The sequence below is a fragment of the Dromiciops gliroides genome, chromosome 4 (genome assembly GCF_019393635.1).
Source record: "Dromiciops gliroides isolate mDroGli1 chromosome 4, mDroGli1.pri, whole genome shotgun sequence".
In the NCBI taxonomy this organism is placed as follows: Eukaryota; Metazoa; Chordata; class Mammalia; order Microbiotheria; family Microbiotheriidae; genus Dromiciops; species Dromiciops gliroides.
In genome coordinates this window covers 266,684,817-266,703,669 of record NC_057864.1, presented here as the reverse complement: position 1 = coordinate 266,703,669, position 18,853 = coordinate 266,684,817, and the positions used below count along the sequence as shown (strand labels likewise).

The window sequence follows — 18,853 nt, the reverse complement described above, 5'->3', positions numbered from 1 at the left end:
GATTGTCAACATACATATGTTGACATGAATGGCCCCTCGGTGCTAAAACTATTAACTTATGTGGCTGCCCTAGGCCTTGGAGGCATATTTATTTATTGAGTTTTAAAATTTGTGCCCACTGCAAAAACGGCCTCAAGGCATAAGGTCAGTAAAAATAGAAATGACCAAAATGAGAAAAACACATTAATAAATGTTCAATTGTAATATGTATTTGAATCATAAAAGTGAAAGAAACTTTAGAGATTATGACATCCTAACCTTACAGTTGAGGAAATTAAGGCACAAAAAGGTTAATCAATGTACTCAAGGTCACAGAATTACGGGTGACAGAATAAGGACTTGACCCCAGGTTTCCTGGCTCAGTTCAGTGTTTTGTTTTCTATTATACTGCACCATCAATCTCACGCGTCCAACCACCTACTGGGCATCTCAAAAGGGATGTCCAGTAGACATATTAAATTCAACATGTCCAAAAATGAACTAATTATCTCTCCATTCCTACCTTTCCTATTACTGTCAAGGGAAACATCATCCTCCCAGTCCCTCAGACTCAAAACCTAGATGTTAGCCTTCACGCTCACTATCTCTTACTCCCCAAGGATTGTCAATTTCACCTCTACCACATCTCTCAAAAATATCCCTTTCTCTTCTCTGAAAGTGACACTGACACTGCTCTGATGCAGGACTCTTGCCCTGGACTATCATAGTAGCCTTCTGGTGGGTCTGTCTGCTTCATATCTCACCCCACTTTTCCTAAACTACAGGTCCAACCATACCATAGCCCCTATTCAATAAACTCCAGTGATTCCCCGTTGCCTCCAGGATCAAATAAAAGGTGTGTATTTGTATGTATGTATATGTGTATGTGTACTTTATGTGTATGTATACAGATACATATATGTATGTACACTTATATGTGTATGGAGTGATCTATACATGTGCATATAAAAATGTGCATACACACATGTTTGTGTGTGTGCACATGTGTATATACATATACAACCTAGCCTTCTCCTATCTCTTCTTACACTTTACCTCTGACCACATAGTCTTTAATCTAGTGATACTGGCCTCCTCTGGCTGTTTCACAAACAAGGAACTTGATCTTCTGACTCTGGGCATTTTCTCTGAATGTACCCCATGCCTGGAATACTGTTCTTCCTCATCTTTACCTCTTGGCTTCCTTTAAGTCCCAACTAAAATCCCATCTTCTATAAGATGCTTTTACCAACCCCTCTTAATTCTAGCACCTTTCCTCTTTCAATTATTTCCTTTTTATTTAGTTAGTTCATTTATTTCCTTTTTATCCTGTATGTGGCTTATTTCTATATATTTGTTTTTTGTTGTCTCACCCTTTAGATTGTAAATTCCTTGAGGGTAGGAACTATCTTTTACCTCTTTTTGTATCCCCAATGCTTAGTCCTGTGCCTGACATTGTACTACTATTACTGGTAGTAGTTATTGACTGACTGACTGACTGCACTGAGCAAAGAGAGGCACTAGAATATATCTAAACTGGACCTCCTGCCTGAAGGCAGAAATACAGATGAATTGACCTCCCAGTGCTTCTTCTAACTTCAGAATCCTATCTTCAAATAGAATTTTTAAAGCAAAGGTCTTGATGTTCTTCTGGTATTATTTGGATCAGTCTACTCCCAAGGTTCTTTCTGATTCTAAGTTTCAGTAATTCTGTGATTTCTCCTAAGCATAAAATAAGAGAAAATGACCAGAATGGTTTTAAGAACTTCTTCACAATGAAGTTTAACATTTTAACAGCTCACAGAAAGAATTTTAGAATCTCTTCAAAGTAGTTTGAGTAAAGTACTGCTTGAAGGTGGGAAGCGGGCAGGGGTAGTCTAACTAATCTCCCAGCAAGGGTATAACTAGGATGGGTGCAATCAGGAGATTGTACTAGAACACTAAAATGTAACATGTGCTGGGAAATTTCACTTACACACCTTCTGAAGTACTGACTCAGCTGAATTTAATGTCTATTTAGCAAGAAAAATCAGTTAAAATGGGAAACTTGATGCTCCAGATGAGTTCTCCCTTGACCCCTTATTCAGTGCCCTCCCTTAATGTGTTCTTGGGTTGTCTCCCATAGGATCAATGTCCTAAGTCTTTATGTTTTCACAGGGCAATGTTATAGGATAGTTCCCCACTCCATACCCTCCCAACACTAAATTGAACTGCATGCCAAAATTACTAATTATGACTCTGCCTCTAGACATCCCATCGAGACAATTTTTCAGTGAATAAATTGTCATCAGAGCACAGAAGAGAAGGAGATATTTAGTGGAAGGAGGAAAGAAGGAAGCAAGAATTTATTAAGAGCCTTTTATATGCCAGGTGATTTACAAATATTATTTCATTTAATCCTCATAACATCCTGAGAGGTAAATGCTATTACCCCCATTTTACAGCTGAGGAGAGAGACAGACAGAAATTAAGTGACTTGACCAAGGCCACACCTAAGGTTTGAACTAAACTCAGATCTTCCTGATTCCAGGCCCAGCACTCTATCCACTGTGCCACCTGGCTGCCTATTGACAGCCTGTTCTAGCTACTTCTTTATACACACAAACAAGTGTAGGTGTGTACATACATATCTATATGTATATTTTGTGTGCATATAAGTACATATAGTTTTATTGAGTATATGCACATATATATTTACTATGTACTTATATATATATTTTACTCTGTACATGTATAAATAGTACATAGTACATATGTGCATATGCATATATATAATGTGAAAAGGGTATATACATATTTATTTGCTTTGTATATATACACAGAGTATATGTATGTGTTTACATACATATATGGGTATATATGCATATATATTATATATATTCTTTACAGTATGTACATATAGTTTGGGAGAGTATGTGTACATGTATATTTGCTCTGTACAGTTTTAAACTCTACATATATAGAATATATAGAGTAGAGAGTACATATATTCATATATATGTATAGTGTTTTTAGGAGTACATGTACATATATATTTATTCTGTATATATGTGTGTGTGTGTATGTATGTATGTATAATTTTTTACTCTATACATATATAAACAGAGTAAATAGAAAGTGATCTGAAAGAGGAAGGCATTAGACCCAGCAAAAGGGATGGGGAAGGGAGGTGGAGACCAGGAAAGGCCTCCTACAGAATATGATATTTGATCTGAGTTTAAAAGGATGCCAGAGAAACTAACAGGTGGACCTGAAGAAGGAGAGCATTCTGGGGTTGTAGGGCAACTAATGTAAAGGCAAAGAGATACAAGATGGGGTTTTTTGTTAGGGTAATTATGAGCCAAGCCAGTGTAGCTAGTTTGAAGTATGTGGAGGGGAGTAAGGTATAAAAACAGTCTAGAAAGGTTTGAAGGAGCCAAGTTATGAAGAATATTGAATATTAAACAAAGGAGTTAATTTTTAATGTTGGAGATAATCAGGAGCCACTGGAGCTCACTGAGCAAGAGGCTAAGATGATTAGACCTACTTTTTTTTAATCACCTTGACAGCTAAGTGGATGATGGAGTGCATTTGAGTGAGAAGAGAGTTGAGGATGGAAGAACAGTTATGAGGCTATTACAACAGTCTAGGGAAGAGGGTATGAGGGCCTGATCTAGAATTTTGGCTACGTGAATGAAGAGAAGGGGGTATATACAAGAGTTTTAGTGAAAGTTAAAATGGTGGATTTGGCAATGGATTGGATACATGGGTTGAGCAAGGACAAGGCAAGAATGATACCAAGTTTTCTAGCTTAAGTAACTAGAAGATTGCAATGCCCTTATCAGCAATAAAGAAGTTGGGGAAGGGGGAGAATTTGCAGGCAAAAGAGAGTAAGTTCTATTTTGAACATATTGAACATGCCAATGGAACATCAAGTTTGAGATGCCCAAAAGGCAACTGATGAGGTAGCAATGTAGCTTAGAAGAGAAACTCAGATTAGATATATATTGATCCGTGACTCACCTGAAGTGATGGTTACTGATTAGACCTAATGAAATAACCAATTGACATGAAATAGAACAAAAAAAGAAGAGAGCCCAGGACAAAGCCTTTGCAGATACCTATGGTTAGTAAGCATGACATCATGCAAAGCAAAGACCTTGGGGCAAAAATTAAAAAGTTGATCTGAATGTCTTGTTTGCCTCAAAGTGTCTGAAACACAACGGAGTTACCATATTTTGACAAGGTCAAACTTATACAGTTTATGTTGAACTATCTTAAACACCCAAATCAAAACTCCATAATTTTGTTTGTTTCTTTGTTTTTCAAACATATTGGGGGTGGTCATGACAACTTGTTTTGTTAAATCTACCAGCCTATGATTCTATGGAGAAAATATTATTTCTTCATGGTCAATCAGACAAAGATAAAACAAGTTTAGGAGACAGAAAATAAACATTCAAAACAGCTGAGTTCTAAAATACTTTGGCTATTACTTGACTTTATGACCTCAGGGAAGTCATAATTTACCTGGGCTTCAGTTTCCTAATTCACTATTTCAACAAAAGAGACCAGGCAAATACCTATGCTATTTTTTTTTTGGTGTTTTTTTTTTCTGTGGGTCTATGAGGGTTAAGTGACTTGTCCAGGGTCACACAGCTAGTGTCAAGTATCTGAGGCTGGATTTGAACTCAGGTCCTCCTGAATCTGAGGCCAGTGCTTTATCTACTTCGCCACCTAGCTGCCCCTCCTCTATGCTTTTTTTTTAAAAATTAAATTTTAAAAAGTGTCTGGGCCTGAGATTGTACTGCCATAGGGAACTCCCAGTCAGAAGCTTCCTCTACCAATGGAAATTATGACCTTTTCTTCAATTTATAGTCTTAATCAGTTGCCTAGGGTTCTGAGAAGTTAAGAGACTGCCACGATTGCACAGCTACTTTGTATCAGAAGTAGAACTTAAACTCGAGGTCTTTCCTGATCCTGAGACCTACTCACATGATGCCACACTACTGCTTGATTTTTAAATATAATATGTATGTGTGTGTACTAATATGTATATATGCATATATACATGTTTGTGTTTATGTATGCATACATGCATGCGCATAGAGGCAGCTAGGTGGCTTAGTGGATAAGCTGAACCTGAGTTCAGATCTAGGCACAGATACATACTAGCTGTGTGACCCTGGGCAAGTCACTTAACCCTGTTTGCCTCCATTTTGGAGAAGGAAATGGCAAACCACTCCAGCATCTTTACCAAGAAAACCCCAAATGAGGTCACTAAGAGTCAGACATGACTGAAACAACTGAACGAAAATTCATATACATATATATATAATTTTCATTCAGTTGTGTATATATATATACATACACACATATAATATATATATATTATAAACATATGCATTTTATGTTATCTATGGTAAGTTATACACACGTATATTGTCTATGTATACATCTGTTGTGACTAACAGAGAGCAGTCTCAAGACCACCACCAAAAGGATTTCCCATTCCTCACCTGTCCCCCTACAGGGCAACTGTAACCAAGCCCTTGGTGACTTGACCTCCTAGTGAATGGACCCTGTTGGATGCTTCCCTAACAGAAGGGTTTCTCTGTGCTCTTTCCCAGTGTTCCAGGATGTCCACGTGATGATCTTCACAGGGTTTGGCTTCCTCATGACCTTCCTGAAGAAATATGGCTTCAGCAGTGTGGGCATTAACCTGTTGATTGCTGCCCTGGGTCTGCAGTGGGGCACCTTCATGCAGGGGATATTACACTACCACCAGAAATTCTCCATCGGCATCAAAAAGTAAAGATAACTCTTTGTCATTTTATGTTGTTGGATGATAGTGTACTTTGCATGGGGTGGTAGAAAGAATACTGGAGCATGAAGAAACTGACCTGGGTTCTAAACCTTGTTCTGAAATTGTGGGTTCTTTAGAAAAGACATTTCTCCTCACTGGGCCTCAGTTTCCGCACTAGTAAAATGTGAGGAGGTATTGAAATTGCCCCAAATTTTTAGTGCCTCCCTTAGAAGTTATTTTATATTCCTTTTGCAAATATCTTATACACCTCTCTGTATGCTTGTTGTATCATATCAGAGCCTAGCACATTACCTAGAAAAAAGTAAAAAATGTTTAATAAATGCCTGATGGATTGAATTGTTTCTTAGGTCTCTCCCAGCTCTAGAATTCTATGAGGCTATCATTCTAGATTCTGATTAACTTGTATATTGTTTAGAATATTGAACTGGTTACCTTATGTTCTTCACCAAGCTGGAAGGGTCATTAGAAATCTTTTCATCCAGCCCCCTATTTTACAGAGGAGTGGATGTAGGGAGTTTATGGGACCTGTCTGGTCATACAATAAAACCAAGACTATAATGTCCTAGTCCAACATTCTTTATATTGAAGGTCATTGCTTTCTAACAATACAGGACATTGTTTTATTCTCATGGGCAGATACAGTCTTACATGTTGTAAACAAATTCTTTCAGGGGTGTGATTTGAAGGGTAATAAAATGTGTTACTGCCCCCAAAATATCCCATAAACTCTACCACAACATAAGAAATCCTCATATTATATACTCCTTTGGGTTTAAACACTGAAGTCTCCAGTTACATGTAAATATGTTATCTTACTCGGTTTCTATACTAGATCTTCATATACCATTAAAATCTCAGTGGAGAATTAATTTCTCACATTAATAGTTACTAGAAGAAGACTCTGGAGGAGGGGAACACAGAACAGAGAGACAGTTGGAGGTAGCAAAGTATACTGGATTTGGAATAAATCAGGCTCCAGTTTTAGTTTTTACTTCTGCCAATAATATACTATGACTTTAGAAAAGTAACCAATTCTCTGAGCTTCATAGGATCATAGTTTTAGAGTTGGAAGGTAACTTAGAGTACATCTAATCTAACTCCCTTGTTTTATAAATGAGGAAACTGAGGCCCAGAAACATGAATTGAAGTCCAAGGTCAAGCAAGTAATCAGAGTCAAGATTCCTCTGACTGGAAAGCTGGTATTCTTTCTACTGTAGCTTCCTCGGCTGTAAAATTAGGTGTTGGGGGGCAGCTAGGTGGCACAGTGGATAGAGCACCGGCCCTGAAGTCAGGAGTACCTGAGTTCAAATCCGGCCTCAGACACTTAACACTTACTAGCTGTGTGACCCTGAGCAAGTCACTTAACCCCAATTGCCTCACTAAAAAATAAAAAATAAATAAAAAATTAAAAAAATTAGGTGTTGGATTATATATTCTCTTAGGTACCTTCTAGTTCAAATATTTGATGAACTTAGACAAGGCATTTTTGTTTTATTTGGGGTATCAGGAAACTCAAAGCATGGGGAGCTTTGGGTGAGGGCTACCCTGAGTTCCAAATGAGAGATTGGTAGAAGGATTCTATTATCTTTTCCCTGTTTTAACTTTCTTTTTTCTTCCTTCTCTCTATTAGTTCTTCTTTCTTTCTCTTTTTACATCTATTTGTTTGTTTGTTAATTATTTGTTTATTCTCTCCAGCATGATAAATGCAGATTTCAGTACAGCCACAGTCTTAATTTCCTTTGGAGCTGTCCTAGGCAAAACAAGCCCAGTCCAGATGCTAATCATGACGATTTTAGAAATCACTGTCTTTGCAGCCAACGAACATCTTGTTGGTGAGATACTGAAGGTGAGTCTTGGGAGATCTCATATAGAAAGGGAGTTCCTACAATCTCAATTGGAAGGACCCTCAGAGGACATCTTGTCCAATCTATGAATTGAATAAAAATCTCTTCTACAACTTCACTCTTGATGGATAGTGCAGATTCTGTTTAAAGACCTCCAAGTGAGAAAGACCCCATTACTTTCCAAAATAGCCTATACCATTTTTAGATAGTTCTAATTATGAAGGTTTCTTTACATTGCTTCTTTCTCACTTTCATCCATTGATCACAGCTCTGGCCTCTGAGGCCAAACTGAAAAAATCTTTCTAGTCAGGGAATATTGGCCCTCTCTGTCAGTAGATCAATAGCAGTTGGAGTATTTTTATATAAAGATTATTTTCCTCCTTATAGGCCACTGATATTGGGGCATCAATGACCATTCATGCCTTTGGAGCTTATTTTGGTTTGGCAGTAGCGGGTGTCTTATATCGGCCAGGTCTCAGGGGGAGAAGGCATGACAATGAAGAATCTGTGTACCATTCTGATCTGTTTGCTATGATCGGTAAGTAGACATCAATTTTGCCCAGTTCTACCTTGTCTCAGGGAGAGAAGCCTATGATGTCTAGAGTCATTGCTAATGTGATAGAACTATTCAAATAATGCCAATTCATATTGCTCTAGTTCATGGCTCTTAACCAGGGGTCTATGAATTTGTTTAAAAATATGTATATGTGTATTTTCTTAAATGTAATTTGTTTTCTTTGTAATACTATATTTTATTTTATGTATTTAAAAATACAATTCTCAGGAAAGGATCCATAGGTTTCTCCAGACTTCCATAGGGATTTCAGACGTGCAAAAATGTTAAGAATACCTGCACTAGGTGAATAAAACTGACGCTTTCAATACAATCATAATTATACAATTTATCAATTATATTATTATATCCATTCATTCATTCATTCAACAAAAATATATTAAGTACCTGAGTAGTGTAATTGAAAGAGTACTACTAGATACTAACCTCAGAGACCTTAGGTATAAATTCTAGCTTTGCTCCTTACTACCTAGATTACCTTAAGTCGCATTACCTTTTATGTGCCTCAGTTTCCTAAACTGTAAAATGAGGATTTTGGATCAGGTGGCATCTGAGGTTCCTTTAAGCTTCAGATGTATGAATCTATAAGCCTATGGGGGAAGACAGAAAAGGCAACACAGTCTAATGAAAAGCATACTAACCTAGAATTCTTAAGATCTGGGTTCAAATGCTGGCTATGTGACCCTCAGCTTCCTTGTCTCTAAAATTAGGTGATTCATCTAGATAATCCCTATATATCTCTTTCAGCTCTAGTGTCTATAATGCTAAGATCCAATTTAAGTACAATGTATTGAATTAGGTACTAAGAGATATAAAGCTAGATTTTTTTTTTCTTATCTCAACTTCCAAGGATTTTCCTCTGGAAATTCCTTATAGCGATAAAATCACAATTCCAGAATTTTTTTAAAAAGAGAGAGACAGGGGCAGCCAGGTGGTGCAGTGGATAGAGCAACGGCCCTGGAGTCAGGAGGACCTGAGTTCAAATCTGACCTCAGACACTTAACACTTTCTAGCTGTGTGACCCTAGGCAAGTCAGTTAACCCCAATTGCCTCACCAGAGAGAGAGAGAGAGAGAGAGAGAGAGAGAGATCATTGTACTCTAGAGAAATGGGAAGAAGCATAAAGAATCCTATTGCATTTAGATCTAACATTTAAAATCTCCTCTAAGAGTCAACACTTTACACTGGAAAGGGCACTAGCTTTAAAGTCAGGGGACCTAGTTCAAAATCTCGCCTGTGTGCCCCTTGGATATTATTCTTTCTCAGTTGGAGTTTCCTCATCTGTAAAATGAGGGGTTTGAACCAGAGACCTTATGAGGTCCCTCCTCACTCTAAATCCTATGATCTTTTCTATCATGGCATGGAGTTGACCATGAGTTCTTAAAGGTCATACCAATAGATTATAAACTCTGTATGAACCTATAATGTCAGAATAGTTTCAAGTAAATGTCTGGTCGTGGACCGTCTCTGAGGACCAGTCTAACTCAAGTTGGTGAGGGTGATGAGTTTGGAGTCATAGCCTTTTCCGAAAATGATCTACCAAGTTGCAAGGAAATTGAGACTTCCTTGGGAAAAAAAGCCACTGTGGGCCCATGAAAAACTAACCTTTTTTTAGAACATAATATTTGATTTTCTTGGTTTGCAAACAGGTACTCTTTTCCTTTGGATGTTCTGGCCCAGTTTTAACTCTGCAATTGCTGATGCTGGAGATCATCAGTACAGGGCAATTGTGAACACATATCTCTCACTTGCCGCCTGTGTGCTCACTGCCTTTGCATTCTCCAGCCTTGTTGAACACCGTGGAAAACTTGATATGGTAAGCATGAGAATGTGCAAAGGGATAGTGTAGGCTGACACAGAACAGATTCTCCTTGCCTCACTGGTTAAATTCCCTTCTGGGAGACACTGGAAAACATCTCTCTAGGCTTCTTTCTTCTGGTGCTAGCTAGGTTGGATGAAGTAAAGAAGGGAAAGAGAGATAATGTATCATGGGCAATGGCATAATATTTGGCACTTCAGTGATAAAAGATCCTTTCAAAGGCCTTAATTGCTTAAGTAAAATATTATAAGATCCTAAACTACAGAGCCCATAGTACTCAGGTGGCTTATTTTGGTCAACCAGGATTAAAAAAGTGTTTCCAAAGTAAAATAATTGAGAGAATTTGGGTCTTTCAGGGCTTCTGCCCTTCCTCCTCTCCCTACTCCCATTGAACCTTCTCAAGGCTTCCTTCCCACTACTACTGTTCTAAGCCCTAGTGATTGCCTTCGTCAGTCACCAACATGAAATATTGTGAAAATCCAGATGTCAGTGTGAATGTTAAATCCTTTGGAAGGAAATCACTTTATAAATACAAAATCATAAAAACATAAGGACCAAAGCTCCCCCTATTGGACATGAAGATGTATTGGCCAACTCCATGGCCTAGAAGATGGATCATTGTATTTGGAGTCAGACACTTACTGGCTATGTGACCCTGGAAAAGATGCTTAACATCTCTCTGCCTCAGTTTCCTTATCAGTAATATGAGCAGGTTGTACTCTATTGCCTCTAACATCCCTTTTGGCTTTAAATCTATGATATTATGACCCTTGACAGCAGTGCCTATTTCAATTTCTTTTTCTTTGCATCCCTAGTACCTAGTCTTATGTTTGGCACATAGTAGGTGCTTGTGAATTTATTGAGTGTGTCAGAAGAAAAAGAAGTCTATTGCATACCATACACTCCATAAGGCACTCTTTTTTTTCTTCAGCAGAATATCTTCTCACAGCCCTCATACTTTCTATATTCCATATAGGTTCACATTCAAAATGCAACCCTTGCAGGAGGAGTAGCAGTGGGTACCTGTGCAGACATGGCAATCCAACCCTACGGTGCTATGCTAATTGGTAGTATTGCTGGAATTGTCTCTGTCCTGGGGTACAAATTTCTGACAGTAAGTAGGAAATAAAATGGTGCTCGGCTTCTCTCATCAGAATGATAGTCATTGGCAACATTATAATGTGGGGTGGGCAGAGTTTATTTGGTTTTTTTGGCTTCCTTTTTATGGATTCCTTTCCCCCTAAGTCATCCACCCTCATTTCAGGTGCTTTGTGGTTTCCAGATTTCTCTCATTCTTCTTGATGTCAATAAGGGATATTAGACATTTATACCTTAGTGTAAATACATTTTACCTAATGTATTACCTTTCCTAAATGATTAGCATTTTTAAATCATTATGGCTTTTTTTTCTAAATCAAGATAATTAAGTTATAAACAATATATAGCAGAAAGTGGGGTGGAGAGAATAAACCAGAGGGCCTTTGTTGACATCTCCAAAGTTACTGCAGTCCTACCCACCACTAGTAATACCATATTTATATATCATTATACTCTGATTCTCTGGATTCACTGGGTTTCAGACACATATGGGAGAACGTAGTTGTAACCAAACCTTTATTAGTACGATACAAGAAGTCAAGTTATGACCAGAGTCATAACTAGTATAGGGCAAATAGAGATTTGCCCCATTGCATTAGAATTTAGAAGGTATAAAGTTCTCCCAACTCGATTAAAATGATTAATTAATACTATTTTTCACATGAATTATAAATTGATTTGAGAGCAACTTTGGGCTGCTTGCACAGGGTATACCTAAATTGCTAGTTATGGCTCTGATTAGAGCCATTAGAAATTTTCCTTCTATAGATAGTATTTGTGGAATCTATAAAACTTCTGAATTATATATATTTTTTTCATTTTAGCCAATTTTTGCTACCAAACTGAGGATTCATGATACATGTGGTGTTCATAACTTGCATGGTTTGCCTGGAGTGATTGGGGGTATTGCAAGCATTGTGGCAGTAGCCATGGGAGCCACTGATAAGTGAGTAAAGGAAATTATTGTTCTTTGTTTTCATGAAACCAACTTTTAAGTACCCTCAAAGTAGTGGTAGGGAACTTTTAATTGCCCTCAGGATAGCAGTGGAGAGGCCTGGAAATATTTAGCGATGGTAGGGCCTTGTTGCTTAGCAATGGTGGGCACTGTTAGTACACATTATATCAAGTGAAGTTTATAATCCACAACAGTGTCTGAAGCTGTATTATTTGGTCTGTCAATCACCATACCTCTCAGCAGAGCTATAATTAGAAATGTTTGTAGCTGGGACAAACAGCACAAAATGTACCTGAGGCGAAAAAAGTGAACTGCTCTCAAACCAACATTTTAAAACAGATTCATTTGTGTGTACGGGTGGGTGGGGAGGATGCTACTCCAAAACACTGACCCCTGTCAAGAAGAAAAAGACCTCAGGACTCCATAACAATGTTGCTTGATAGGTTGCCAGGAAAGGGAAGGGAGGTGGAATGGGGGTAAGGGAAGGGCAGGACAATTCAGCAGAAGAAGCCCATGAAGAAAAAAAAAGAAAGAAATCAGTGAATTCATAGTTTCCTAATTTAAAGAATTATTCTTGCTGACTAGGTGCTAAACTCAGTTTGGGTTTTGTTTGTTTGTTTTTCCTACACAGTTGGTCAGTGACTTCTAAATTTTGCATCCTTGGGACAGACCCAGTCTCTCCACCTTAGTTATGGCTCTGTCTCTTGACAATTTCCTCATTTGTAAAATGAATGGGTTGTCCCTTCTGGATCTAAATTCTTCGACCCAATGATACTGCACTGTTGCTACCACTTTAGCATTTAAATTTTATTCATAATTAACCCAGATAATCACTACCTAATACTATCAAAGATTAACCTCTTTGGGGGGATTGGCACCACTGCACATGAAAAGGCAATCCAAGGCTGTTTAAACTTCTTTTCATGTTCCCTATCACCAAAATGGAGAGGGTATGAGATAAACAAACTTGAAAGCCATTCCTAAATAACCCTGAATCAAAAGTGGCATGGCATAGAAATTTATAGGAAGAAAATGCAGCAAAAAAACGACTGCTAAAAGCAAATCAAGACAAGAGCTTAGTAGGCCTGAGCTAGTTCACAAACACTATTTTATTTTTACTATACATAACTATAGGGAAACACTTTAATGAGTAAATTCTTCATCACCTAATGAAATATGCTGTTTCCTATAAACTGCTCATCTTCAACATGACATTTGGACACCTGTCATTAGCAATGACTTCCTAATTGTGAGATTGAGATTTTCTAACCTTACCCTTAAGGTCTGAGTTCATCTTTGTGAAAAGCATAGTTTCTATCCTTTGAACACACTAGACATAATCTTTCATCTTTTTTTTCAATTCTCTGGGGGCTTCTTTAATCTTCTCTTTAAAAAAAAAAAAAAAAGTCTGGTTCTCCCTGTCTCACCAAGGATGGAAGTACTATACAGCCACTCATGGGCTTGATCCCATTTAGTAAATGTTTATTGAATTGAATTAAGTGAAGAACAGATATCATAACTTGCACAGAGTCTCTGTTTTACCATTGGCTATTGGCTATAGCATTACGCTTTCCTTGATTATCCTGAAGATGATCCACCAGACGCTGATTGTTAGAGTCTGCATGACTTAGTAGGAAAAGAGTTGACTCGGGTATAAGTCTTGTATCTAACACATACTGGCTGTATGATTCTGGGAAAGTCTGTTAACCCCTGAGTGCCCCAGGCATCAATCCAAAACTATAAGTTTCAGAATAGTTACTGAAAAAGACCCCTATCCGTGAAGTCATCCATACATTTGGAACTGGAAGCAACCTTAGAGGCCATTGAGTCTAACCTTCACATTTTATAAATAGGAAACTAAGGCTGAGAGAGGTGAATTACCCAGGGTTACAAAACTATAAATGTCTGAAGCAGAATTTGAATCCACAGATCGGGGTGGGGGGAGGATGTGCGGAGGAGAGGAGAAAGAGAAGAAGAAGAAGCGGAGGAGGAGGAGGAAAAGAAGAGAAGAAGAAGAGACGACAATGACGACAACAACAGTCTCTGAAAACAGTACTTCCAAGTGTGGAAACAAAGTGTTTTCATCTAGCACTGACCATACAGTTCTCTTAAAATAGAATATAAAATATAAAATTAAAGACAATTGGACAAAATTTTTTCATTGTAATTTTTCCATCAGTATGCAATGTTGAACTCTGGACTGTAGATGGCAGCAATTACCATGCTATAGAGAAGAAAGACTTCTTGGACACGTACTCAGAAAAACAAACTCATAAGTTTTTGTTTTTGGCTTCCTAGGACCAGTATGGCAATGCAGGCAGCTGCCCTGGGTACTTCCCTAGGAACGGCAATTGTTGGAGGACTGTTAACTGGTTAGTAATATACAAATAATTTCCTAAGTCTAAGTGGGTTTAAAATATGCAATAGAAAGTCCCTTGTTGAATACTTTTAATTACATACTTAATTTAGAAATAAGTTTTAAATCAATATCATCAGAGGTAGTAAAGTTTTCTGGTGTTATGATGTGAATACTAGTTCAGTCATATAGTTAAAAATAAGAGAGTTGGAGGAAGACAACTCATTAATGGAATATATGAAAAAATTAGAAAATAGACCATTTATTAAGTACTTACTATGTGCCAGAGACTATGCTAAGTTCTGGAGATACAAATAAAATGAAACAAGACAGCTTCTGTTTTCAAAGAGTTTGCATTCTAATAGGAAGAGACAACACATAGAGGAGAACTGAGGCTGGGAAATGCAAAGGCATGGGATAGTAGGTAGCATATCTAGAAATGCCCAAGGACTATGGAGGCCTAGAACAAAGCAAGATAAAACCAAAGCTGGCGTTAAAGACCAGGGTCATAGATTTCCTCTCTCCACTTTGGCCAGTCCCAATCAAAACTGTGAAACAGGTAAGGTTAGTCATATAGGAAGAGCCATGGTCTTCAGATAAGCTTTCCACGTGGGGCATTGGTCAAAGATGGAAAGTTCCATTGGTACTGATAGTCCCAAATGAAACCACACAGAAGAAGCTGATGTTAACAGATGCTTTAAAAATTACTGATCCCTTCTGTTTTTATATCCTATTTATTTCTGATTATTCCCCTGCCCTCAACATACATATCCACCTTGTAATAAAGATTTTTTTTAAAGTTCAGTAAAATGAACGAACACATCAATCATATTTCAGGATCTGTAAAAGTCCACACCCATAATTCCCCACTTCTTCAATGAAGAGAGGGAGGTACATTCTTGAACGTTATAATTTCATAGCATTTTGCTTCATCATTCTAGTCATTTACATTGTTGTCATTTGTATATATTTTTTCCCTGGTTCTGCTTACTTCACTCTGTATCAATTCAGATAAATCTCCCCATGTTTTTATTAATTTTTCATATTTATCATGTCTTGCTGCCCAATTTAATAGCTTTTCTTTATTTTTTAATAGCTTTTTTGAGAACCAGTAATAAAGGCCACTTCAGAAACCAAAGCTTTGAAGTGAAGAAAATCACAAAATATAACTAGGTTTTTTATTCATGAAAAGCTCACTATCTAGAGACAAACAGATTCAATAAAATTCAATTTAGCAAACTTTTATTAAGTACCTACTATGGGCAAGGCATGAGACTCACAATTCTAAGTACTATAAGACCTCAGAAAAGATCTAATACAACTCTTCATTTTAAAGATGAGGAAACTGAGGCTCTGGGAAGTTAAGTGATTTAGACAAGAAGGTCATAGAAGTAGTATGTGTGTCATAGCCAGGATTTGAACCTATGTCTATTGATTCCAAGGAGAACTAGCTGGCACAGTGGATACAATGCCAGGCCTCAGACACTTACTTAACTGTGTGATACTAGCGAGTCAGTTACTCCTGTTTGCTTCAGTTTCTTCATCTATAAAATGAGATGGAGAAGGAAATGGCAAACCATTCCAGTATCCTTGCCAAGGAAACCCCAAAGTGTCAGACACAACTGAAACAACTGAACAACAAAACTACTGATTCAAAAATCCAATGTCCTTTCAACCACATTATTATGCCTCCTACTTAGTTGACAATAAGGAAAAACCATATATATTAATTATACATGCTTTAGATCAAACTCATGCTTCCAAAATGTGGTTGAATCTCTCTTCTTCCATAGAATCTTCACCTGCCACCCAGGCTTAGAGTGATTTCTCCTATCTCTAAATTCATGTAGTACTCACAAACATAGAAAGACACATAAGTCAGTGCCCAAGGCAGCTTATGTATCAAACACTTTGATATATATATGTTTTCTTGAGTTTTGGTGTTTAATGTTTTATGTTGTATATGTCTTATCTTGTCAACTTGACTTTAAACTCTTTGAAGCCAATGATGCTGTGTTTTGGACAGGTCACCATGTAAAAATATAACTGATTGATAATAAAATTAGCAACCAGATATTTAGTAAGATTATCAGTCAGAAAATCAATTAGATTCTGAAAGAATCTGACTTGGCACTGAAATACTATGTAAATGATATTTGTTATATTCAAATTTTCATCTTTGGTCACCTTCTTTCTGACAGGTTTAATTCTAAAGATACCCATATGGGGAGAGCCACCTGACCAAAACTGCTATGATGACTCTGTTTACTGGGAGGTATAGTATCCTGTTTTATGATCATGTAAAATGACACAGCTAAAGTGTTTTTTTTTTTCCATCTACAGGATAGAATTCTTTCAAGCTACATCATTTCTCTCCACAGCCTTAGGAAGACAGGTTGATTCCCAACTTTACAAAAAGAGAAACTAAGGCATGAAGACCAAAATTCAAACAGAATTTTAAGCCAAGGGAACAGAATCTTATTTCTTCAAAAAAAAAATGCTGAGATTGAAGGGAGGGCTCTACAACAGAAAAAAGATGGCATTGGAGTTGGGAGCTAAGGGAATATAGAAATAAAATTAGGCAAGAAAAGGCAGCACAGAAAAGTTATATGCACAATTTCTCCCTTTTCCCCATCAAAGGAAAAAGAATCTTCTGCTATCATGTAATTTTAGCATTCAAGATGGGTTCAGCCAAGAGCATCCAGTTAGGTGGGCCAAGCAAAGGTGGAGTACTTCAGTGACTACTCATCATGATTCCAGTATTATATATGTAAGGCAATACATGTAAATATTTTCCTATATAAAGCACTTACCCTTACATGGGCACTGGAAGTGGAAAAACAGGTAAGTAAGCAGCAATATCCATGTGCCTCCCAGGAATGTGAACTGGCTACCTACACTAATGCTGCAATTTCTCATCGTCCACTAGGTGGTGCTCTTACGACAAACTTCTCCAGGTTGACTTTTCTTCAAACAATATTGCACAGGAATAGCCTCTTTCTTGCAAACACCAAGGGCCAATCTGGATCCCCCTCAGCAATTAGTCTGAACTCCCTATTGAACTCTACTGGGGGTGATAGCTCAACCTGTGTTCCCTGTACTCACAGTCTCCAATGCCTGCCTGAGGTCTACCTCAGTTTGATCTAGGATTTAAACTGTAAAGATAATTACCACACAATATTTTATGAACTTATTGAAATTGTCTCAATTGTCCTCATTTCCCCTTAAGAGTCTTACCTCCTTACCAATATTGTGCGAGTTTTGGTGTGTAATGTTTGAGTTTTGGAACAAATACTTTTATTATAGATTATGAGTACTAGACAAAGTCAGAAATAATGAGATAAAACAGTAACTCCCTCAAGAAGTTCTCAGCTGTTTGGTTAGTTGGTGTTCCCATTAAGATCTTTATTTTAGTCAAGTGAATAGATGAGCCCTGAAGACATTTGCAGAAGTGGGTTATCCATTAGTTCCCCACCACACAACACCCTATTCCATCCCATCCTTAACATTTCAGACAGAAAGAGAAAAAAGGGAGCCTCTCAGAGGAGTTGTGTTGAGTTGACCCCACACCTACACCTATATAGACTGGTGCCATTTCTTGGTTACTCAGTAGGAGAATGTCATCTGTTCTCCAGAAGGTGCCTCTAATGAAGGAGTTCTTATGGGTTTGTTTGTTTGTTTTTAACATTTTGATAACTACATTTCAGTATAGCTGGCTTCCTTTGTAATCCTATATATTTTATTTTATGCATTTCAAAACACTCTTTTGAGAAGGGGTTCATATGCTTTCCCAGACTGACAGCACAGAAAAAGTTTAAAAACCCAGATCCATCTCCAACATCACCATCATCTGGCCTGGAGGCCCAGTGCCTCATAAATTCCTGTTATGGTTTTTTTCTGTCCAAGCTGCTTCTCAAGCCAGTTTGCAATCTGACTTCTCCTGAACTTCTCCTTATTATAAAGCAGTTCACTCTGTTTTTAAAATGCACCACTGCAGGGCTGCAATTAAACTACATTTCTGACAATTCAATTTACTTTAATCCCTTGAAGCTGCACAAGCCACAGATGCTGCCTTCTCCCCACCTTCTTCCTGGTGGGAAAATTACACCAGAATGCTAAAAAAAAAAAAAAAAAAGGAACACCTGGCCAAACTGGCATTAATTATTAATGGCAATATGTCACCCTCTTTCTTTTTGCTTCTCTTTTTTTACTCTTCCTCCCCTTTATCTTTCTCTCCTGCATCCCCAACAGGCCAAAGTGACAGGTAGCTCAGTGTCTGTTATCTGGTTTTCATAATAGACTGGGTGGTTAAAAAAAAAAAAAGATAATACTGTACTTTCTCTCTCTCTCTCTCTCTCTCTCTCTCTCTCTCTCTCTCTCTCTCTCTCTCTCTCTTTCTCTCTCTCTCTCTCTCACACACACA

General features: G+C 37.6%; 1 protein-coding gene across 1 annotated transcript in view; it reads left to right on the top strand.

The window, feature by feature from the left end:
• RHAG (Rh associated glycoprotein) overlaps positions 1–18,853 on the top strand; it is a 34,406-nt gene that overhangs the window by 14,357 nt on the left and 1,196 nt on the right. The window contains exons 2-9 of the mRNA XM_044004637.1: positions 5,589–5,769; positions 7,481–7,631; positions 8,017–8,167; positions 9,852–10,018; positions 10,998–11,135; positions 11,944–12,065; positions 14,373–14,446; positions 16,632–16,705. Of these exons, the coding sequence (XP_043860572.1) occupies positions 5,589–5,769; positions 7,481–7,631; positions 8,017–8,167; positions 9,852–10,018; positions 10,998–11,135; positions 11,944–12,065; positions 14,373–14,446; positions 16,632–16,705 (1,058 nt within the window). The remainder of the gene's footprint in view (positions 1–5,588; positions 5,770–7,480; positions 7,632–8,016; positions 8,168–9,851; positions 10,019–10,997; positions 11,136–11,943; positions 12,066–14,372; positions 14,447–16,631; positions 16,706–18,853) is intronic.